The 24,711-nt window shown below is 36.9% G+C and overlaps 2 protein-coding genes across 4 annotated transcripts; both read right to left on the reverse strand.

Annotated features, from left to right (window-relative positions):
- Positions 1 to 1,494: 1,494 nt before the first annotated feature.
- LOC131301062 (beta-hexosaminidase 3-like) lies at positions 1,495 to 13,128 on the reverse strand. 3 transcript variants are annotated; one of them, XM_058327182.1, is made up of 16 exons: positions 12,992 to 13,128; positions 11,636 to 11,950; positions 11,011 to 11,085; positions 10,124 to 10,159; positions 9,913 to 10,024; positions 9,476 to 9,546; positions 8,697 to 8,827; positions 8,508 to 8,573; positions 7,259 to 7,359; positions 7,110 to 7,169; positions 5,625 to 5,658; positions 4,404 to 4,502; positions 4,269 to 4,328; positions 3,296 to 3,546; positions 2,537 to 2,683; positions 1,495 to 2,228 (listed from the first exon to the last, which is right to left on the reverse strand). In XM_058327182.1, the coding sequence occupies exons 2-16, from the start codon at positions 11,864 to 11,866 to the stop codon at positions 2,179 to 2,181; spliced, it is 1,524 nt and encodes a 507-aa protein (XP_058183165.1). In that variant the 5' UTR covers positions 11,867 to 11,950; positions 12,992 to 13,128; the 3' UTR covers positions 1,495 to 2,178. The 3 variants fall into 3 exon arrangements, with proteins under 3 accessions (XP_058183165.1, XP_058183163.1, XP_058183164.1); XM_058327180.1 differs by having other exon boundaries at positions 11,636 to 11,974; XM_058327181.1 differs by having other exon boundaries at positions 1,495 to 2,683; positions 11,636 to 11,974.
- A 4,080-nt stretch (positions 13,129 to 17,208) lies between these two features.
- Positions 17,209 to 21,463, reverse strand: LOC131301067 (2-alkenal reductase (NADP(+)-dependent)). The gene is made up of 5 exons (XM_058327190.1): positions 21,012 to 21,463; positions 19,716 to 19,893; positions 18,654 to 18,820; positions 18,479 to 18,561; positions 17,209 to 17,967 (listed from the first exon to the last, which is right to left on the reverse strand). Exons 1-5 carry the CDS (start codon positions 21,234 to 21,236, stop codon positions 17,589 to 17,591), a joined length of 1,032 nt encoding a protein of 343 aa, XP_058183173.1. The 5' UTR covers positions 21,237 to 21,463; the 3' UTR covers positions 17,209 to 17,588.
- Positions 21,464 to 24,711: the final 3,248 nt, after the last annotated feature.

The raw sequence follows: 24,711 nt of genomic DNA on the forward strand, positions 1-24,711 counted from the left end.
ATTAAAAAATAAGGCCTTATTTAAGGTTGCGGAACGGAGCGTAAATATTACTTAGATTTTTCTATCTCCGCTCATTACTTTTGTAAAAGAAAGAGTGTTGGTGCAGGCTGTGCAGATGAGGATTGAAAATATGTGTTGGTGATCAAACGAGGATAAGGGTAAATTTGGAATTTTATGGCAAGAGACAGAAATGGAGGAGTAAATGAGGGTGCACATGGATGACAGAACATTGCACGTGCTTGGGCTTTGGTTGGAGAGGAAGGCCATCCTTCCTCGTTCTGACTCTTCTGTTCTCGATACAGCAACTACTCCTCCCTCGATTTCTAATTGAGATTCCCTTATTTTATTTTGAGATGTTCCACAAATGATTATTTCTTTCTAAAAATAGAAATAAAAATTTGATAAAATTTCAAAAGTATCCCTCAAATGTGAATACAAATGATGTAAAATAGATAGAATATAGGAGTAATGGTGGAAAGTAAGTATAATGATTACATGTTCCCTAAAAAAGTAAGAATTCCTAAGAGGAACTCTCATTTAGGAACGGAAACGGAGGGAGCAGTATTAGGTAAATTTATGGCCAACTCTTTCCGAAAAAGAGTTAATTTTAAATTCAGATCGTTGAAAACACTAGTGGACAGCCATGATTGGGATCCGGGAGTGTTGTAGTGCACCCCTGTGTAGTGCACGTGTAGGACGACATATATCCGTCGATCTCATTAATCAATGGTCCACATTAAAAATCAATTATGACAGGTAATAAATTATTCTTACCGATCATAATTAAAAATCATATCTCAACCATTAATTATTAAGATCGATGGCCCGTGTGTACCCTACAGGATGCCTTGCAGGCCCTTGCACTACAGGATTTCCCAATCGCCATGATTGTGCCCTGCAAGGTGCACTACTGGTGACAACCACTGCTTAGTGCAGTTGGTCAGTCATTGCCTCTTCTTTGTGGAAGGTCTTGGGTTCGAGCCCCACAGAGGGCAGACCCTTTAGGGGACCAGGGTTATGGATAGCTTCTGGTCTCCCCGTGCTAACTCTAACACCCCCACTAACCCCCGCTGATGTATATTGCCGTGACAAAAAAAAAAAAAAAAAGTGCACCACAGGAAGTGCCCTGTAGGATTAATCCCAGACCCGGAAGTAATACTCCATGTTACTCCTTCAGTCCAAATGGGGAATGTTGCCGAGCAGCATCCTGCAGAGCGGTCGATCCGGCCGCTCGTATCGGCAATCGACGATTCGGATCTTAATTGAGCAATGAAATGTCCAGATTTACATGCGATTTCTATGCGCTCAAATTCAATCTGGGTCATTCGTGTCGAGATAAACGGTTAGATCGGCCGCTCTGCACTCGCTCAGCAGGAGGGGGTACAATTTATTAGATTATTTGTAATTTGCTTAACAAAACATAAAGAAAAATGAAATCGGCATCGTTTGGCCTCTATATCATATACCTCCCCCAATTTAGAAAACTCACAGATAAAAGCTACACAAGTATATTCTTAGAATTAGCTGTACTAGTATAAAATAAGTTCCTAATATCATGGCACAAAACATTCTTTGATTCATCCTCTACGTAGAATTGCATGTTTCAATTCAATTCAATTCAAAATAAGTATAATCTCAATGTTACCATTTAAAATTCGTGCGTATACACATGAGCACACGAGATGACCGTTATATAAGCAACAACACGCCGCGGCCACTACCGTCTCCGCTTCCCAACTCTTCCTCCATCCAGCAAAACCTTTTTGGAATCCAATCTGACCCAATCTGCTCCCCATTCTTGAAAATCGTCTGATTATTAGAAACCCCGGCCAACACCTCTGACCAAAAGCTTCATCCTTCTGTCTCAGGCCTTGTACGGAGCGAATCAAGTCAAAAGCGCGAATAAGCCATCTGCAATCCCTCGTCAACGAACACACTACCATCTACCATTTTCCGTCCATCTCTATAATTGGAGCTTAGGGGCTAGTACTATAGTTCGGTGATGCATCAAAGAGATTGGTGATGGGGTGTAAAGTTTCACTGGTGATGGAATTGTGATGGAACTGATCTCTTCTCTCAAGCATGTTAATCAAGATTTCTATTAATTAAACAAGATAATTAGAGTAGCAAAACATAATTTAGTATGGAAGTTTGACTTCTCAGGATTCTCTATCTCAGCTACTGCGTCTTCTTCCTGCGGGTACTGCGCCTCCAACCTGCCTCAGTACCTGGCATGAAACGCCATGGGCCAAAAAGTAGTACATTGAGTGATCAACTCTCACAGTAGATAAACCATATCCCACTAACCCCAATCGATTTACAGAGCTGGCCCTGACTTTTCGGGAAACTAAAGCGAAGATTAAAGGTGATGTTTGTCTTTTGTTGGACTATTGTAAGTAGTACCAAAGTAGGTCGGGCCCTAACATTTGTAAATTTTAAGAGGCTTAAAGCGGCCGCACCTCAAGCTTTAGCTCAGGGCCGACTCTGATCAATTAAAAAGGGTATCCGGTTGATTTTTATTGCATGTAGCAGGAACCTGGCTCGTGTGGGGCACCTCGACCGTAACCGGTCAATGGGGCAGCAGCTACTCCTCTCTGATTCAGCAAACACCTGAATTGTGTCAACCTACCAATGACTTGGGCAGGATCCTTGGCTAGCTTCTCATATGGTGTCCACAGCCTCTCTTCATCCATGAGCAACCAAAACAGAAACAAAGGCAATATTACAGCATAAAAATAATAATAAACAGAATAAAATTTTGAGCAGATAATCACGCAAATACTTCTATTCTCCCCAACCCATATTGTTTGTCTATTTTCAATTTGTTTTTTATTTTTTATAACTGAGGTGTCCGGGTCAACTTTTTTTTGTTGATAAGTTGGTGTCCGAGTTCAGGACCAATCCACCGTCCATTTGCAAGGGTCCCATCCCAATTATAAGGACTAGCCCCGTAGGACCTAAGAGATTTCGAATACGAGACCTTACGAGGGAGAAAAGTTGTGCCATTGATCAGATTAAAAAATAAAGGAATTCTGTAGTGATCGAAAATATCAATAGCGATCGGATTAATCACACCACAGCCTCCATGGCATTGTACGTGGGCTGAATGGTACCATGCCCTCCATGGTATTGTATGGTTAATCCATGCCAAAATAATTTAGTGAACACCGAATACGGATCACCTGGTATATATCATCCGATCTGACGTTCATATTCGGTTAAACAAATGACCCTGAAATTTGTTGGATCACAGGGCACATGGGAAGAAGAGAATTGCAACGAATGATAGACTTACCTGCAGCGGCAGCAGCACGCGGCCATATGGTTTGCTCGATATCGGAACCGTCAACTGTTTCACCCCACATGCATACCTCTCCCCCAATAACCAATTCTTGTTGCTTGGGGTCTGTGATGTTAGTGAGTGGTTCATATGAATAGAATTCAGGCCAAAAGGTATTCAAATGGTCCAAATACCATTTATCTTGGCGGCTTACAATGCACCTCAACCCTGCTGCAACCACTCGCGCCGCAGTACCAACATCAAGCCTGCACCACCACCAGTAAATAAAACACAGCTTAAGCATATCACCATGCACAATAAACAGAAAAACCAGCCTCCCTCATGCACTTCAACCCGAGATTACCTTGATTACTTAGCTTCTGAACTGTTATAAGTACACTACTATCTAATATTTATTTGGGTTTTTGTGTGTCCAGGTCGAATCGCCGTATAGGGTGAACACTGGCAGTCTGGCACTATGACCATTGTCAGAGTTCGCAGCCAATAAGGGAACCATCATTGGGTAAACTGAAGATTAACTTCTTTTTTTCCCAGTTGAAAGTTTCCCCTGCTGCAATAAGATTGCTTCTTGCGATGCGATTGGCAGACACTAAAACTCATTAAAAGGAAATGAGAAGAAAAGCACAGCCAAAAGCAGTTGTTGTCTCATCTTTATTACTCCTATGAACACACCATGCCACATTCTAAACATACTTTCTCAAGTGCACATTTGGTAAGTTACAAAAAACGAGATGACTTCAGTCAATTTTGATCTGTATTTGAACCTAAATCAAGAACACGAGATCTTTTAATTTCATGATATAACAGCCAAAGAAAACTAGATAGGTGATGCAATTAATGCACTCTATAGATTTGCATTGGCAGAGAAGTAGGAAAGCCAATTATTCTGTCCGACATCCCTTGCTCTGAATGCAAACATATAGTTTAACTACCATAATTAGATGGCATAAGTATCTTTAAGGCATACCAGTTGTGCACCACAGTTTTTCGGTTTAATTTATCGCCAAAGGTTCTGAAGGTCTCTTCCCTGCAATTTTATCATGAGCATTACGTGTGAAAAAAAAAAAAGGAAAACAAAATCATCATGCATAAAATTCTGTACCAGTTAATGCATTCGTATCCATGTGATAATGCTATTTCCTGAGCCCGTAGGACAAAGTATTCATAGGCTTGGGATGCATTCATTCCTTGCTTCTGCAACCTGAAAATCAGAGTGTCGATTGTGTGGATAAGTCAAAATAGCTTTCGAGTAATCGCCATGGAAACAATTTTCCCTGGTGAATTTAGCACCAAACATATCACAACCAAAGTTGCGAAAACAGGATACTTGCGTATCGTTTCCCAATTTTATGTCTTGTATAGGGATAGACATTGTAAGATACATTACCAAGAGTAAATATAAGTAGAAAAAACAGTTATTGCCCTTGTAAAATGAAAAATGGAAATTGAATTGGAATTTAAAAATTTTATATCTATGAGACTATGACTCCCAAAGAGGCCATGACCACCCATCTATGTGACTCTGTAGAAGAGAGCCTTTAGCACCTTAATCTTTATTCTTTTTATCTTTTTACAGGATTGTGTTACTACCACACTTATCAGACTAGATCCCTCAATGCTGTAGACGAATCTACAAATTGAGTAGAATATTTGTGTGTGAACTATCCCTGCTCAGGGGCAGGAGGACCATAGGGAAGCGACTTTCTTTCTTAATTTCCTAAACCAATCAAGTAGCTAACTCACAAAGTAGGAATCATCTGTAGAGTCACAGAGAGCCTTTAGCACCTTAATCTTTATTCTTTTTATCTTTTTACAGGATTGTGTTACTACCACACTTATCAGACTAGATCCCTCAATGCAGTTGACGAATCTACAAATTGAATAGAATATTTGTGTCCTTTTCATATAAGTCAATATTGGAGACGGCGAACTTCCATTGAATTACTTTTGTGATTTCTGGAGTTAGATTCCCAAAACATGAATGGATGCTTTGGTTCTTCGATTTTATTCTGCATTGGATGAAGACTGCAACATTGCAACAGCAATTGTCCTGGACAAATCCAGAAGAGCGCAAAGATATCCAGAGAATAAATCAATGCTGAAAGTGAAAGCTAATGCTTCTCACTCGACCTCCAAATGAAAAGAGAACTGACAAAAATAAAATGCTAGCATGTGACCATTCCTTATATATAAATAAACATGATTTGAGCTCTGCAACTTCCTGGAGTTCTCATCAAGGAAATTGCATACGACATGTATAAGCCAAATAAATAGACAATTTTAGTTAACAATGCAGAGAGGACTAAGATTTTGCGATCATTACCAGTCGTTTACGTGAGGAGTTGTTACCCAGCAATCTGAAATTAATAGTTCAATTTTATGTTTCAGTGAGTGTCAGCATTAAAATTACGAAGTGCTATCTGATAAAGCTTAACAGGAACAGCCATACAAGTTAAAGAATTTTTTCAATGCACTCAGCTTGATGCAGAAACAAAATGCACAAATAGCAAAATAGGAGAGAAAACATATATTGCTGTGGCACATCAATCATCTAAAATTTGTAAACATTGACATGCTCGAACGTAGGAGTGTTGCTTTCTGGTGCCTGGAATGTCGGTAAAACAAAGGGTTACTAGGGGTTTATAAGGACCAACTTAAGCAGGGTACTGATCCTGAAAATACGAGGTTTGGGCCCCCTTTGGTTGGTCTGGTACAATGAACTGTACCCACAAGCAATAACATGGGCTGGTTTAGGGTTATGTTATGTTCTATGATTGACAGCTTTAAGAAAAAATGTCATCAAATAGTAAAATAGGGCCAAAGTAGGGAAATGAAGCCTAGGTCAATCTAGTTGACCATTAAAATTCTTGAAATTGCAGGAGAAAATGAAAATTGAGGCTCTATTCTCAAAGGCATCATACCTAGGGTCAGATTTGCATCAGAGTCTCAGACCACCACAGCTTCAGCAGGTCTAGAAATGTTCTAAACATTTTCTCTGCTAGAAGCTTAAAGAATTCTTCACAGGAAATTGAACTCCAACTCAAACAAGAACCGTCACCAATAAAAACATTGATATAACTTGACCCATGTGATCCATAGTCGATCCTCAAAAATATATAACTAAACTCTCTGCAGCACATAAAATCTCAAACTACACGTAACAACTCTCCCATTGCTAATGAACTCAACTAAACAAGGTCTGAAATGTGTCCCAAACCAGAAGTAAGCACTCTCGGATTTTTGCCATCTCTGTGTTTAAAGTTTCTCGAGCTATGCATGGCCTGCATTGGTAGTATTTAAGCAATGTGATACGTTAGTTTATGTTGAGTTGCACTACTAGCTTTAAATCTTATTCTAGAAACTCCCAGCACCCATATCAGCAGCACCAGTAACGCGTATTAGCCTTTTCGATGTTTTTGATGTCATGCATATGTAAAGCGAAGTCCCACATCGCCTGGGAAGTATATAAGCGTGAGGGTACCCTTACTTCAATACCGAGCTTTTGGGGTTGAATTTTACCCAAGACCATATAACAAGGTATCGGAGTTAGGAACCAAGGCCAGTAGTCTACAAGTCTCTGGCTTGCTTGTGGCAGGTGCCGCCGAGTAAGCACATTGTGAGTGAGAAAGTGTGAAGTGAAGTCTCTACCAAAGAAATACGAATTCTATAAGCATGAAGGATCCCTCACTTTAATAGCTAATTTTTGGGTTGAGTTCTGCTCAAGATCGCGTAACAGCATTCAAAATAAAACAACAATAGATTGTATACTCCTTGAAAACATAAATATTATTCCAAACATTCAACTCACTGGTATTAACTTCATCTCCTCCCAAGTGGACATATTTAAATTTGAAGACCTTACTGAGATCTGAAACGCGAGAAGCGTGACGAATGTTGATTATTTTGTTATTCCAAAATTGAAACGAAAAAAAGATTTCGTAAGTAAATAGCCAATACCTGAAAGAATCCCATCTATTACTTGGAAGGTAAATTCATTGCTGACATCAAGTGGCTGCTGACAATCCTGTGATGGCCAAAGGGTAGGATAATCGGTCCCCCTACAGATTGAAAGAAAAATAGCCACCTGTGTTAATTTGTGCAACACCATCAAGGAAACTTTTTCTTGATCTCATCTACAAGAGCACCTTTAGATTTATGACAGAGATACTGGACTTTGTTGAAGAATACATGGTAACAACAAATTGCCCCTTGGAACTCATAGCCATTTAAGATTGGAATTGTCTTGATGAAAAAGCTACGCTTGGGCCTTCTTTAATATACTGTGCTAATGTGATTTAGTCAAAACCCCCAAGCAGTAAAAACCATCAACAAGATGTCACTAACAGGTCCTACCCCCAATGTTCAAGATGATAGACATTTGTAATCAGTTTTCATGGTCCTATAAACTTCATCGCATAAACTCTTAGGGTAACAAACCTTTTTTAAGAGTATGTAAACCATTTTCTAAGCTCATCCAGCAGACAAGAAAAGAATTGGTATCATCTGAGAAAAAAAATCCTCTTTTTGACATACAATTTTTGTGAAACAAAAGTAAAACAGAACCAATCTTTGTTGCAACATATCTGCGGTTCTTTCCGAGGTGCTTAGCACAAGAAGATACCTTCACAGTTTGACAAACCACATAAATACCATAAATAGGCAAGGATAATGTGCAAAAGTGCGTCAAAAAGGATGGAATTTTTTCCTCTTTCCCTGATGTTCATGACGAGAACTTCAAGATTCATCCAAATCGTCATGGCCTTCTATATCTCATGCAAAGTTTATTAAGAAAGTCATTATTTTTTCTAGGAGTGTCCCATTGGTTTAATGTATAAGAGTACAGCAGGAAATAATGATAACCCACAAACATCATTTTCATGTGAAGTATACTGCACTAGGTATGAGTAAAGTTACAGCTACAAGAGCAAAATCTAGGTAAGACAAATCTATAATGGTCTTCCCACAACCCCTGATCCCCCAAAAGAAAGATAATAAAGCAACAACAAAACTGAAAACAGACAAATAACAAACAGAAAGCAAACAAACAAAAGATAAAGAAAGATTTGCAAGGTAATCACTTTGTTAAGTGATGCCATCAACATCAAAAGTCTAATACAGGTTTAGGTCGATCATGAACAGGTGTTTCCTTTAATATCAGAGTGAAAATATGTCGAATAAATGATGAGAATAGTATCAATCATTTTACCAGGATTGAGCATGTCCTGGGACGTCGATCTCAGCCAATACATTAATCCCTCGTCTCTGAGCATAACTGCAAAATGAAAAATTATTGGAGGAAAGTTCAGGTATGACCTCAGAATACAAGAAGTCAATAAAGCACAAGTTAGGGATCATATATCCATTTAGCCTGCAAAAGAAGGCAGAAATCACTTGCCTCACAACCTCAGCAGCATCAGCCATTGTATATCTTTCTGGAATAGAATAAGCTCCATTCCATAGTTTTGGATATGAAGGTATCTCTAGAGGGAAAGACTGTGAGTCTACAATGTGCCAATGAAGTACATTCTGCATGAAATCAAATAGGGAATACCGATCTTAGTCAACTAAGCAAACTGTAGAATGTCGAGTCTTCTTAAGTACTTGAAATTCACGCGCACCACTTGCAGGGAACTAAATGTCAACTCAACCTACATAATACCAGCATGGAACCACCTTAACAAACAGGATTAAGCTTAGTTGGTATTTTTTGATAGACTTATTCAATTAAAAGGTGCCAAACAGGGCACAAACTCTGTGCACAGGAAGTATGCAAAAGAGGATTAAAACTGATCCTCATTATTCATCTAAGTAGCAACCTCTGTCAATGAAAGAGAAGATACCCAAAAATCCTAGTAACCACTGGCAAAACATAAGCATATTGCGAAACTGAGATTTTCCTTAATCAAAGCAATCTCAGGCAGTATAGTTAGCCTCTTCGCTACATCAACCTAAAATTGCCACAACTCAAATAGCATGGCAAGATTTTGTCCATTTCCGTTAGGATAAGCACTGTTAGGCACTAGGCACAAGAAATGCCCCAAAACTGTAGCATCAACAAAATTAAAATACAAGGGACAAAATATGTATCAAAGTTGGCAAGTTCTTACTACAAGTTTTCTGAAAATTAAAACTGCTAGCAGATTAAACAGCCCAAAAATAATGTGCCTTACATACCAATTTTGTGTATGTCATAGAATCAACAACTTTCTTTATAATTGGAAGCGGCAGGTAGTGTCGAGAGGTATCTGCAACATTCCCATTCACAAGTTAGAACAATCAATTTGCATGTTTGAAAAGATTCTCTTCCCTACTACTAAAGAAAATGAATACTCTTCCAATCTCAATAATCGCCACAATTATTAACCATTTCTGCATTTGCGACACATTATGCATAGGATCAGGACCTTACATCAATATCTCAGCAAAGTAATAGCCCAACGTTTCTGTAAGCTAAAATATATAGAGAAGACATCTTCGAGAAGAAAAAGGAAACTGTACATGTTAACTCAAAGGAAGAATAGTTATCCTAATTTTAATTACTCACCATAGAAATGAATGTATATAATACTTCAATTGATACTCAACATGTAAGAAGAGGAATACGAGAGTACCGATTAAGAGCCCTCGATAAGGGAACCTTGGCTGATCACTAATGTCCCATGGGGTTTGACGTACTTCAATCAGCCTGGTATGGAAGTTAAACTGGCAAAGTTGGCTGAATGTCTGCAAGATTTATTGTCACATATTTTGAGATGCAAAAATGTCTTTCACAAACTCAAATATCTGCAACTTTTAGGTATCATATAAGACAAAACATGAAACCTGCAGCCCATGCAGAGCCCCATAAACTGTTTGTGCCTGCAATATATAGTTGTGGCTTTGAGTAAACCACCGAAAATGAAGTAACTGAAAAGCTGCAGATGTAAATTAGATAAATCTCAACAACTTATAGGCATTTTTATGACCTTTCAACAAAGTAAAGATGTCAAACACATTGAGTGGAATACTGATGTTATTATCATTTTGGCATCTTGTTTATCTGTTTCAACTTGTAAATACCCTTTTATCCTCAAAAATAGAAAAAGGCTACTACGAAAAATGAGAACCTTGTCGTGTCCGAATTTTCTTGGACAGGATTTGTATTTCCTTGGTAATAATACCAATTACCAAACAACTAGGAGGAAAGAAGCCTCTCTAAATGAGTTACCTATGATTCTTTAGCTCCTCCTACAGATTAATTTGGGTCAGGTTTCCAAAAAAGAAAAACCTAGGCTGATAATGTTCTTATTTAGCCACTTTAGTTGTACTTTGAGGTTCTGAAATAAGGAGGTGAGGCCTCATGGCGTTAAGTTGCTATTTCAGAAGAACGAAGACAGCTAAATATCTCACTATTAGGTACTTGATAGTTTAGCAACTATTGTACTCCAAACTACCTTTGACCCTTTCTCTCTTTCTCTTGATAAAAGCTCTACTTGATTCCCGTCCAATTCGCTAAATCTTTGAGCTTAACAAATTACAAGCAAAATGATATATTTAATTGAAAGGATATCCGTAACGAATTCAATAATTCCATATCTTGATAAGAAGCTTCGCTGCATGATTGTCAATAATGATGGATTGCAAAGTAGACTAAATTATCGAGAGTAGATGGTGAATGGACTACGTCCTGCACAAACTTAAAATGGAACACAAGCTATAATCATACACACCTCAAGATGTGCATAAACTGGATCTCCACTTGAAGTGATGGATAACTTGTATGACTCATCAATCCCGTATTGTAACTGCAAACATCAAATAACTCTCTGTAACAGAGTTGTGTTTTCGTAGACTAACCGTTACCAACTTAAGTATGGCAAGGTAGGGGAAATGACTATCCTACAGACGATAGGTTTTTTATTGCTGCAACAATACGGAATTTTTAACTTCTTCCATTGTTGCTACTAAGAAGATAAATTCACAGGGGATGATAATTCAGTAAATCAAAACACAACTACCCATATTCGCAGGTATCGACTTTGCCTGCATATGAGTCCAAAGTGGCTCTACTTCGGAGGGGTCTCTTGGCACCAAAAAGATACATAAATAAGCAACCACTATGACAATATACATTGGCAAACGGAGGAGGCAGCAAGAATCGTCTTTGCCCCCTATGACGAAGTTCACAGTTTCCTAGTTTTTGGGCTTGGGTCCTTCGATTATAGAGAGGCAGCCGCTAAAGCACTGCGATATCCATTAAGGCCAGCACCCATATAGAATTCAAATTCCTCCCTAAGCATGATCGCTAGACATACAAGAAACGACTGAAAATCCTTAATAACATGACAGCATCACCTCATCATCGGCTGAGGAAATGAGCACATTGATTCCCTGGAGCACAAGAGACTGCTGAGAATCGGAAACGTTACCATCAACGACGTGAGAGGCACGGATGACATAAAGTAATCTGGAAAAACCATCCTTCAATATACCCGACGCATCAGGATACTTGCTTCCTTCAGTTCTTAGCTCAAAGTCCTTGCTCATGTATAAAACTTGATGCCCATAGCTCACTGAATGTGGCATCGGCCATATGTTTAGGCTGTCGATATCCACAGTAGACACCACTAACTGGAAGACAAGGCCAAGAAAAAGGACTCCCACCACCAGCTTCACCATCACAAACTTTGAACTCTAGCAATCAAGATGGGAGGAGAATTTTAAGGCAGACAGAAATCAGAATGCACATGTGTGTATATGTAGCACCATGGAGATGTGTGTGTGTGTATATATATATATATATATATATATATATCCGTTTTTGAAAGCTGTGTCATAAATAAGATTAAAAAATGTAGAGCATGAGAAGCATAGGTTTTAAATTTTTTACAGAAATCTAAAGATCTCAAATAGTTGGAATAATTAAGAAATAGAGTAGTACGTGCTTTATTTTTCTATTCTATTAATGCCATTGACTTTCCGAAATGAACGGATCATATGGTCTGGCAGAAGTAAATGAATTACAGTAACTACATATGTCCATGTCCATGTCTGTTTGAATGTTTACACACAACACATTATGAGAGAGAGAGAGAGAGAGAGAGAGAGAGAGAGAGAGAGAGAGAGAGAGATGGGGCGAAGAAGCAACTATTAAAGTTCATTTAACGTAATGTATTTAAGTATCTTTTTTGTTTATCTGTTAAAAAAGGTAAGACAGTATTCTGAAAAAAGATCAGAATGGGAGAGAACTGAGCAACCAATTTAGTAGTAGTATTAGGAGTATTTCTTAACAAATCAACTTGAACACGCATCTCATGGTAAGTCTGACCTCTCACTCTCACTCTCTCTCTCTCTCTCTCTCTCTCTCTCTCTCTCTCTCTCTCTCTCTCTCTCTATATATATATATATATATATATATAGACACACACACACACACATGTATGCAAACACACACATATACCAAGTCAATAAAACTAACTAACGCTTTGAATCTCTATGCTCAAAAAACAGCCAACATTTCGTATAAATTCAAACTCTGAGCCTTTTTTATCACATGGAGTGGTGTCGATGAGCACATTTAATGGGAATTTAAAAGACAATTGCTCAAACGATAAACACGAAAACAGAGGAAGCATGTGCATGGTAGAGCCGCTTACGTATGTATATATGATCAAGTGATTGAGAGCGTCGGATAGCGGCGACTTTATGTACCTGGAATTTGCAGTGAAGTGAGGGTACTGTTCATTTTGCAAATTCCTCAACGCAGGCGGAGGCTGGGAGGAGCAAATCAATGGCCAAGGGGGTAACGTATTTTTCACTATTACACGCGAGAGAGAGAGAGAGAGAGAGAGAGAAACGTACTCTTATTTTCACTATTTTACACGAGAGAGAGAGAGAGAGAGAGGAAGAGGAACAGTAGGATGGCCAAGGGGGTAACGTATTTTTCGAGAAATTTTGCAGTGCCCGGTGGGCACAGGCCGCGTGGCGCCGAGCACCGTCTCGGCCGTCTAAACGTATTTTATATGGTTCAGATCTGTTTGGATAATTTTTTAAGTGTAAAATTATCAAAACACTCCCTCAAGCCCAAACAGATCTGGATCATACAAAACACGTTTGGACGGTTGAAATACATGCTCGGCATCCCATGACTGTGCCCACTCGGCACTGAAAAACTCGTCGTATTTATTACAAGAGAGAGAGAGGGAGGAACAGTAGGATTTTCTTTCCCCTGACTGTTAGGGAGCACCTTGTCTAGTAAATGTGTAGAGCAGCACATAATCGTCAATTTTATCAATCAATAATCCACATTAAAAAGTAATTATGATCGATAATAATTGATTCTTATTAGTTATAATTAAAAATTATATTTCAACCATTCATTATCAAAATCGATGACTCGTGTGCCTTATACGGGGTGCCTTGTAGGGTCTTGTACTACATGATTTCCCAATCCATTTTCACATATGATTAACTGGATTGTTGTATATGTAGCATAATTGTTTCTTCAAATTGGTCAAAAAGATATGTCTCTCTCGGCTTACCACCAAGAGATTATCAAACAAAAATGTTAGAATACATGACACTCAAAATATGAAAATGTCTATGAAAGAAAACAAACGGTCCAAATTCACAATGCGCTACTGTTATTGGGTTTTTTGGATAAATAATCCATTTCGATTATTTTTTTTGTCCTTGATGAATTATTTTTTGCATTTGTTAGTTTTTCATCATTTTTTATTTTTTATTTTTGTAGATTATTGCTTCGTCGGGATGAAAGGAATCTAAAGAGTAAAAAATTAATATCCAAACCCTTCTTCTTCTTTTTTTTGAAAAAAGACCAAAAAAAATCAATAAGCCATTTTTTTCGTCTATATTAATTTTTTTTGATTTTGACCATAATTTTTTATTTTCCCAATTTCTCTCGTCGAGTCGAACCAATAATTCACAAAAATTTAAGGCAAAATCAACAAATGCGAAAAAAATTCGACATTAAAAAAAATAAATTTAGTGCATTTTTGAGATCAGAGGGTTCGCTTGAGCCCCTCGTATAGTATTCCAGCTGCCCCCGTTCTTTTTGAAGAACAAATTTCAAAAACTTGTATTCCACATCCTTCTGTTTCTAACTGAAGGAATAAAAATATGTAAATATAATATTATCTTCTCCAAACTAATTAAACACTTTTGCGGGGCACAATAAAAACCTGTTGGTGCCTTAACCAGGAAGGAAATGAACTTTGAGTTCAAAATTTGATGGGTCTTTGTCCCTGCAATTCTTATGTATTTTTCTGTGTCGGATTGGTTGTAGTCTCTCTTTCATTGTTTTCGGTTGAATTCGCTATAAATGTCGTTTGACATTTTAATGAAATGTGTTTCGGGATTAAAAAAAAAAGGCTTATTTTTATGTCTATTGTATCAATCAAAATTTTTCTAGCACTAAGTCGGAACTGGATCATTCGTGCAGAGTTAAAATAAATAAAAATTGTAAAATCATACACAAACAAACACTTGTCGTGCTGCTCGTGCATATATACCCACACACAATAAGCTCTGCAATAAAACTTTTTTAAAAACCTAAAAGTAGATTTTCCTAATAGTATATCGTGTCTTTAGAGTTTATTTTTTGTATAGAGTTTTTCGTCATTTTTGCATATTATGTATTTTTGTCACCTAGCTCTCTGGATGAAAATCCGGGAGCCACTCCCGTCAAAAAGCACAAATTTTGCAAGAATTTTACTTTTACCCTCATATTGAATTTATTACTAAACCACCAAGTGAACAGTTTCAAACAGTTTTTTATTGAACTGTTCAAATAAAAACTGCTCAAATCACATTCTGCACACATTGAACGGTTCGGATCATAAAAATTTGATCGGGAACTATGAGATTGAAATTTGGGGTGTTTTTTTGGGTGTCCCTTGAACCGTCCCGTATATATAGATATATCAAATTGTTAAAATTTAATGTCGTTTCAATTGCGTAATCAACACTATATTAAAGTAACGTTTCGTGGTTTACCATCATGACATGAGAAGGGCTATGAATGCGACAGATGTTTCTAAATTTTTGACACTTTTTAATACCATTAACTCCGGAAAATATCTAATGGTATCTTCTCCTTTCTATAAGAAATGATTTCTTCGATAATTTTATTCGATTGCCACCCAAGTCATGAAAAACGAGAGTCAGATTGCCAGCAGGAAATAAGTTAGATAACTTACAAATTAAATCAGATAAAATAAACTAGCTAGCAACCAAAATACATGTGATAAGAGCATGCATTTTTAGTCAGAAAGTCTACTCACACAGATTTTCTGGCATATATTGTGCACAGATCATTGTGTGGGATCCACTAAGGGTCTCACACAAACGATCCGATTTGTTAATTAAATTTAAAACACTTTTTCAAGGGCTCCTGCGTGAAATCAGCTCAATCTGATACCTATAGGTGCTCGATTAATATATCTAAACTTTTATTCAAAATTTAGGATCTAAAGTATGAATGAAAGTTTAGATGTATGGATCGAGTATCAATAGATATCGGATTGAGCTGATTTTTTAGGGGGCGTTTGAGAAAGTGTTTTAAATTTAATGAACAGATCGGATCGTTTGTGTGAGACCCTTAGTGGGCCCCACACAATGATCTGTGCACAAAAAATCTATGTGAGTAGTTGGACTCTATTTTATTATTCCTCTCCATTGACATTTAGGCCATCAGCGGAGCGGACCCTGTAGTGAGCAACCCTATAGCGTCCCCCGTAGTGCGTAATCTGAGCCGTTCATCTCACCAATCAATTTTTTTAATCTGTATGTTATCTTTTACCGATAAAATATAACTTTGATTGGTAAAAATTAACCATGAATTTGAACCATTGACTGAGAAAATGGACGGTCCGAATGATCACTACACTCCTGCAGTGACTTGCTCACCACAAGATCCCGGTCCCATTATTTAAGCATTTTAATTGAAAAGTGTGCTTAACCTCCACTTCTTTAATATTAAATCCCTTCCTAGGAGTATAAAAAGTTCACATACCCCTCTTTTGTGGAAAGAAAAATGATAATAAATCCACAGATATTACGCCAATGGAGACAAGGTTGGGTTCCCAAACGTATGGATCCAAAGAAGATTAAGAAGTCATGGACTCATGGCCAAGTTGATAACTAAAATACAATATCAAACAAAATAAGAGAACTACAACAATTATTTGATCCTTCAAAATTAGTCGAGATGTGCGTAAATTGATTTGGATACTTTCGTTTTAAAAAAAAATGAATATGAGTATGGCGATGCGGTGAAATATTTATGTGAAGATCACTCGGGATCCATGATCCATGAAAAAATATTTTGTTAGAGTAAATTTGAGAATAAAAGTAGTATAATTTAATTGTTCGGTAAAAGAGAAGAGCTTAATGATGCAAAATACTGTCACATCTTGTGCTCAGCGCGCACGGGGTTTTATAGTGTTTAGCTAGACTAGCAGTAAACCTGTTCTATGCACTATGTGCGGTTCTTTGCATGTAACCTCAATGATGGAATTATTTGACTAAGAAATGTAACTGGATTTCATAATTTGTACTACTAATTATTATTACGCATGTTTACAAAAATATAAGAAGATGTCATACACTACACTTTTAAAGAAAGAAAATAAAAACATTCATATGCAAAATACTTTGCCATAGACACAATAAGACGTGGCAAATTTTTTCAAAGTTTAATCAAAACGTCGAGGTGCTATCAATTTTCATTGAGCTAGTCTATACATCTGCTTCAATAGGACTTCCCAATAGTGGACTGTGAGATTGGGGTCGGTGGGTCCTCAATAATTGAATTAAACAGAATTTCGTATATCAAATCAAGATATTATTCTTTTCTTTTCTTTTTGGGTAATTCGGAAATAACACTATTTCTGTAATAACTATGACAGTTCAAGTTAAAGAAATTTATTACCATTCCCATTATCAATCAACACCGCAAGACACCAACATTGAAAGCCAGCGCAGTGAAATATCCAACAAGGCAGTGAAACAACCGCGACTGAAAAATCCAAGAGATAGTAGCATTGTTCCGAGTTTTCGACTCAACCCATCTAACCACATAGATCAATTGAACTGAAAAACAGAATTCTTGAGCACAACGAAGGAGATGTCTAGCAGATCTCAATTGAGATGCATTTCGTCGATAGGAAGCCTTAAGTTTACAAATGCTTGCTGTTCGTAGATATTACTCCAACCGCAGTTGCAAACCACACGTTCAACAGCAAACTTGAACAGAAATCTCACTTGATCAGTTTACCCCATGCAAGAATTACTCGTGGGCTACACACACCACCTGCTTACCAACATTTTTTCCGGCAAAGAGGCCAACAAGTGCAGCTGGAGCACTTTCCAGGCCGGCCTTCATATCCTCGATGTAAACAATCTTGCCTTGTTTGTAATAGCTAATGACATCTTCCAGAAAGCGCGGGTACAAATGCAAGTAATCACTCTGCAGGAATCCCTGCATCCTTACACGCTTTGATATGAGATTGAACAGGTTGTGAATCCCTTTGGGATTGGACAAACTTTGCTCAGAAATCATTCCACAAACAGCTATCCTGCCATGGAGGCTCATGTTCATAAGGGCAGCATCGAGCATGGCTCCGCCCACGTTATCGAAGTAAATGTCAATGCCTTGTGGAAAGTACCTGTCAATTATAAACAACAAAGAAGACTATGAAATTAGATTGTACAACACCACAGAAAGAGAATTCGAACCATAAACAGAGTCGAGAATAGTGGTCATCCATTAAACACCGTGCAGCAAATGAGAAAGGAACGAGTAAACTAAAAAGATCCTTGACACAGATAGTCACACAAGTCTTGTCGAGATTATCCTTTTAGTAAAACCATTCTTCATCCGGTCACCCAAGATGTCCTAAATTTAACTATGTACGTTTGCGGGCTTATATAGACATTAGACAGCACTCAAATAAATCATGGAAAGTACATCAGATGTTATGAGGCTTGACTGAGATGATTTCGTGGGGAAAAGAAAAAGAAAAACAGCCAACTGAAGCATTTGGCTACACCTAAGGAAACACATCATCTAAAGCTCTCTGCAACTGCATTTCAATGTCTAGTGCCCCGAACAATTTATAACACTTTAGTTGGGATAACTCTCATACTTCCTTGAAAGAAGGCTAGTAGGTTACAAACCTTTTCAATGCTGCATCTAGATCTAGCTCTTCTTTGTAGTTGAAAGCTTCATCAAACCCAAACTTATTCTTCAGAAGATCAACCTACCCCATTCAAGAAAATTATGTTTCTAGTCAGCTCAAACAGCAATCGAACGTGAAACAGGCTACTCAAAGATCTACAGAAAGAAACTTACTTTCTGGTTTGTGCCAGCACTTCCAACTACATAGCATCCATAAAGCTTAGCCAGCTGGCCAACAAGCTGACCAACTGCCCCAGATGCAGCAGAAACAAAAACGCAATCCCCCTTTTTAGGGGCACACACCTCATAAAATCCAGCATAAGCTGTAAAACCAGACATACCTGTGGCAAAATTATTGTTACATAACTCCTTCCGGTAACAAGGCTTGAGACATAAACCACTACTGTATCTGAGAAACTAAACTTTTTGCAGTCAACTGCTTAAAAATGGTCGTGGAATGCTGCAGAAAGAAATCGAATGGTCTGGAATGAAGAGGCTAGTTTTTTCAGTTAAAGGGTTCCCTTGATCGTCAGCCGGAGAAAAGGAACATGACAAAGATGGTCTAATGCAGAACAATCATTGAAAAAGAACATTGGAGGAAGAACCCTAGGAAGTAGGAACCCTTCAGATAAGACAGAAGATGAAGATGGAGACGAAGATAAAGCTTAAGTAACAATATTCCTTGGGAGTTAAGAACAAGATACATCTTCAAATAACAAACAAACATCCGATAAAATCCTGAAATCTATTCCTCATCATGGTCTTATTTGGAAAAAAAGATATCATCCCATTAGAAGAACCATGCCTAAGAATTACATCTATAACTATATCACAGTCGAGAGGGATGTTGTTATTGTTTGAATTTTTATTCAGGTTGCGCCATCGGTCATACCATGGTCTATTACTAAAGCACTCTGATGAGTTGATATTAGTGAATGACAAGCACCTTAGGTTTCACAAGAAGAAGAATTATTATTTACTTAGCAAACATACCACTGGAATTAATTATTTTCAGGTCCCTTCTTTGCTGTTCTGACTTCTGATTGTGTGCTTTAGATATGATGGGCAATAACAACTTGACCTATTTTAACTAACATAATGTAGGCCGCAAATATCAGTCCTTGTGCGAGAAGAACATAAGAATGTGTACATTTGTGTCTTGCTTAGAGGGCAAAGCCTTCCAATGTTGTGTGTTTATGGAAAGATTCAGAAACGGAAAGGTATAAGGTATTATACCGAGAAGACCCACGTAATACGAAAGAGGGATATCATCTTGCTGGATCTTTCTCAACTGTTCGGTTTTGTGAATCAAGCTGTATTCTTCCCAACCTGTTATTCCTGTGACTAAATCCCCAGTCTTGAAATTCGGGTTATCAGAATCCACGACTCTGGAAACACCGAATCCTTCGATAACCTTCGCAAAAAATACCAGCAGTTAAGCAATTATGAAGGGTGGAGCAGACTGATGTACAAAATTTGTAGAGGCCTACATCCTTAGATTAGGGCCGATAAAACAAACCAAGCTGCTCAAGTTTGAGCAAGTGTTTTTGCTATGTAGAAACTCATTTAAGATCGCCTTGTCGCATAAAACCAAGATTTAACATTTTTTTTCTAACTCATTAAGCTTTCAAACCAAGTTTCAACGAGCTACTAATTGGCTCGTTAAGTTTACGGTGTTTAAAACATTCAAGCTACTCGAGATTAGCTCGTGACCAACTACATTAAAGCTCATGTGGGACTGACTTTCCTGATTAAAAAGCCAAGCTTCAACATATTATTCAAGCACCTTCAATTTTCAAGCAGAACTTAAAAAATCCACTGCTCGGTGCGTTCTGCTAGTTTATCAGCCCTTGCTAAGATGTAAAGGGAAAACAACATTTTGGGCTTCCCCTCTTTTATAAGCCATCTCAGGGCAATGGCTATTTTCCCAAGAGTCTTTCAGTATCTTACCCTATGGAAAAGAAAGAAAGGGAAGAGAAAATTGTTAAGAAAGAAAGTGTGAGGAAAATATAGGAGGAAATGTACTGATCAAAACTTTGCATTCCTATCTTCTTCTTACTTTCTTTTCAAACCAAACAAGGAGAGGGAATTTTTGTTTAATTTTCACAATCTTCCCTTTATTCCCCAATGATCCAATTCTCCTCAAAACAAGAACAAAAAAAATACAGTTTCTATGCTCCAGAATTCCTTCTTTCTTTTACTTTTTGAACTTCATCTCCTCCCAAGTCCCAGCTACTACAATTTTGTTTGTAAACAATTAGGGTTTTTACACTTGAGAAATAAAAGGAAAGTAGTTCTGGGTTCAGAATTCTTCATCCAAATCCATAGCCATTAATACAGTGGCCAATCCAATTACAACTAATCGATCATAAGAAATGACAGGATAAACAACAAGAATTCTTCAACATAATCAAGCAATACATGTATACATACATACATGCATAGAGAGAGAGAGAGAGAGAGAGAGAGAGAGAGAGAGAGAGAGAGAGAGAGAGAGAGAGAGAGAGAGAGATGCTTGGATAGGAGCAATACCGAACCGGGGACGAAAGGAGGGATGTAGGAGCCGTAGAACTGGCGCATGCGGCCCCTCATGTAAGGATCGCACGAGAGGTAGAGGTTCTTGACCAGCAATGCGCCTGAACCCTTGACAACCTCGACCTCTACTTTACTACCCATTTTCATTTCCATGTCCGTCTCCTTCGGTACTCCATCAATGTACCCTTTGAATATCACCTGCTTGTTCTCCGCAGTTTCCATTGATTTTTACTTTCTTGATATAGTATTAGCCTACCCTTTCCTGCTCTCTCTGCTGTATCTGCTCTGCTCTGATCTGTTCTGGGTTTTGAAGGAGGTGAACTGAACTTGGTTATAAACTCTGCTAATTTCAGCTTTGGTTGGTTATTAGCTCCCCTTTCCTGTTCTCGGTTTTGAAGGAGTAACTGTTCGAGTAGGTGCCAGCGGCATCGACTACGACGGATAGCTTATGTCCACCTACCTCTCAAAACAACCCGACTATTAGTACCGACCAAATGGGTACGTACCAATGTACAAGGAGAGCGGGTGCGGCATGTGAGTGATCCCGCACGAATGATCTAATTCGTTGATAATTTTTAGAATAATTTTTTTGAGTAGTCTTGGGATGCATAATCCTGCATTTTGGAGGAAAAATTAGAAGGTTGAATAGAATACTTTCAATTATCGAATTGAGTTTATTTTTCACGAATTTGCTAAAAAATTTATCTTTAAATTTATCAATGAATCGGATTTTTTGTGTGGGCCCGCTCACGACCCCACATGCCTTCTGTATATTGTTTGTACCCATTTGATCGGTGTCTTTAGCATTTGTGCTCTCCCAAATGGAACATGTAAAATTCCACATACTCCTAACTTGGTCCTTGAAGCAGATCTTAAGGCCATGTTTGGAACTTATGGTAAGAAGTGTGAAAAGGAAAGGAAAATTTAAAAATTTCCCTTCTTTTTCTTGAAGAAAGAAAAGAGAAGGAAAAATCTCAAAGAATAGTTCAGCTTCTCTCTAAAGTTCTCCCTAACGTTCTCTCTCATTTCCCTCTTAATCATTTTTTCCTCTTTTCTTTTTTTTTTCCAAAGTTCCAAACATAGCCTAACTCTGTGTGTGCGAGGAAATTATACGAGGTGATAAAGAATGTATCAAAAGCCCATTTTAGATAGAGCTTAGGTATGTAGATTAGTTTACACGCATTTCGATTAATTTTGAAATAGTCGAAGAAATAATTATGTAGAAACTCTGGAAACAATTTGGAAGATAAAATTATGTTGAGTAAAAAGTTACTCTTTTTATTTAGCAAATTAGAAATGTCAAAATCGTACATGCTCAACCAATCAAGGCTATTGAATTCTCAAGGGTCTGTTTGAAAATTGAGAAAAGAAAGAAAAAATATTAAACGAAAAGGTGGAGAAAGTTGGGAGGAAAAATTTACGTTGTTTTTTCTTTTCTACTTTTTCATGTTTCTTCCCAAACAAAAGAAGGTAATTCTTTTTAATCTTCTCTACTTTTGACCAAAAAGAAAAAAAAAAGAAAATTTGTTAAGGTTAAAGTAAAGAAATTGATATTCACACTTTTTTTTTTTGTTATCCACATTCCCTTTTTTGCTTTTTACTAATGTTAAAAGTGTATAATTTTTTTTGCTAAAAGACAAAAAAAGGTACTCCACTAATAATTGTAAACGACCTTTAAATTTACAAACTGTAACTTTGTACCACTAATAAAATTGACAACATATTATCGTATTTTGAGCAAATAATCGAAAGGAAATATGATTCTTTTTTTTTTTTTAGCCATGCCTCCGCAGTTTCTTCTACCATTAAACACAAGTTTGACTGCAATTCTAAAGTTGTTTATCTATTACGTAAAAGAATATATGCTTATCTAAAGTTAGAAGTTATAATTGTTTCGATGTCTCTTTTCCTTATGCCAGGAGAAACCCCTGATGTTTGTATTTAGATTTATTTGAAATAATAAAACTTGTGTATTTGCATTTTGGGTAGCTTGGAAGCACAACTCGGGGTCATTTTTATTGAGGCCTGACTATCATATACTCCGTACAGTAATTCTCTTCTCGCACCCCTCCGACACACACACCCCCCCGGCCCCACTCCCCCCTTTCCGAAAATACCCCCAGAAATACAACTTCCCATTTTCTCATATTTCTCTGTTATTAATAATCTTTATACTCCTTTTTTCATTTTTATTTATTTAATATTATTTAATTATTCCGATTTACAATCCGGTTGAATCGGTGCAAAGATCTTGTTTTTTTTATCATTTTATCTTCAATGATCATAATGAATTTTTGGCTTTAAGGCATTTCAACAAGCACTCTAAGGCTCTTTATTTAGTTTCAGGTCTCTCTTAAGGTGCTCATTGAAAGGACTTATAGCAAAAAATTCATTATGACCATTTAAGATTAAATAATAAGAAAAACAAGATCTTCGCACCGATTCAAAAGAATTCAAAATTGGAACACTTATTTTTTTTTACATAATTTTTTTTTATTTAATTTCTTAATCCATTTAAGTTATTTAATTAATTATTCATTTATCTATTTATTTAGGTCTTTTTATTTATATATTTTACTCTTTCTATGTTTTTTTTAATCTACCTAATAAAACACAAGGGTGTGAGTACCACACAAACATAAGTTGAAAGAAGGCTGAGATTCATTTCATCCAATGACTGATGTGTGCTCTTCAACTCTCTTAAGAAAACACCCACACTCTTACAAATATATTACAAAATGTCATCGGTTTTTTTTTCCCACTGCTTGGCTTCTGGTGTTGGCATAAAAAAATAAAAATATATTACAAAAATGCCCGTACGTAGTGCCGTAGGTATGAGCAAGTACTAGTATTATATACGTGAGTAATTTTTTTTAATTTTATAATTCTTTTATGTTGTTGAATTTATTAATTTTGTATTTATTTATATCTTTTATCTATTTTATTTCTAACCATTTATTCAGATTTCCTTTTATCGTTTTATCTTCAACTATAACCACTTATTTATTTTCACTCTTCGACGAAATTAGTAGAAGTTATATTTTAATATTCATTTATTAATTAAAATTAGTACAAGTTATATTTTAATTATTCATTTATTAATTAAAATTATAGTAAGAAGTCTTTTAAAAGTAAAACAAAAAAACTAGTAAAATTTAAAAAAAAAACTAAAACAATAATTAAAGTCTTTTAAAAGTAAAACAAAAAACTAGTATAAGTAAAAAAAAAAAAAGGGAATAGTAATTAAAGTCTTTTTAAAGTAAAAAAAAAACTAGCATAAGTAAAAAAAAAAAAAAGACAAAACAATAATTAAAGTCTTTTAAAGGTAAAACAAAAAAAAACTAGTAAAAGTAAAAAAAAGAAAAGGAAAGGAGACAGTAATTAAAGTCTTTTAAAAGTAAAAAAAAAACTAGTATAAGTAAAAAAAAAGACAAAACTGGGGGGAAGAGGAGGGAGGGGCAAGGGAGGAAAGGTGGTGGGGTACAGAGGAGAGGGGTGTGTCGGGGAGGTGCGAAAAGAGACTCTCCGTAGTACAGTATATAGCGGATAAAGGAATGAGCCAAGATTGAGATTGATTGAAGGTGACTCCGGCCGACAAGCTAAACCTGATTTACAGAGAGAATAAATTCTTTATACAACTGGGATAAACATTTGTTTTCTCCAAATCAATTATATTACGTTACGTCGTCATAATCTA

Source organism: Rhododendron vialii, chromosome 9a (genome assembly GCF_030253575.1).
Source record: "Rhododendron vialii isolate Sample 1 chromosome 9a, ASM3025357v1".
Classification (NCBI taxonomy): domain Eukaryota; kingdom Viridiplantae; phylum Streptophyta; class Magnoliopsida; order Ericales; family Ericaceae; genus Rhododendron; species Rhododendron vialii.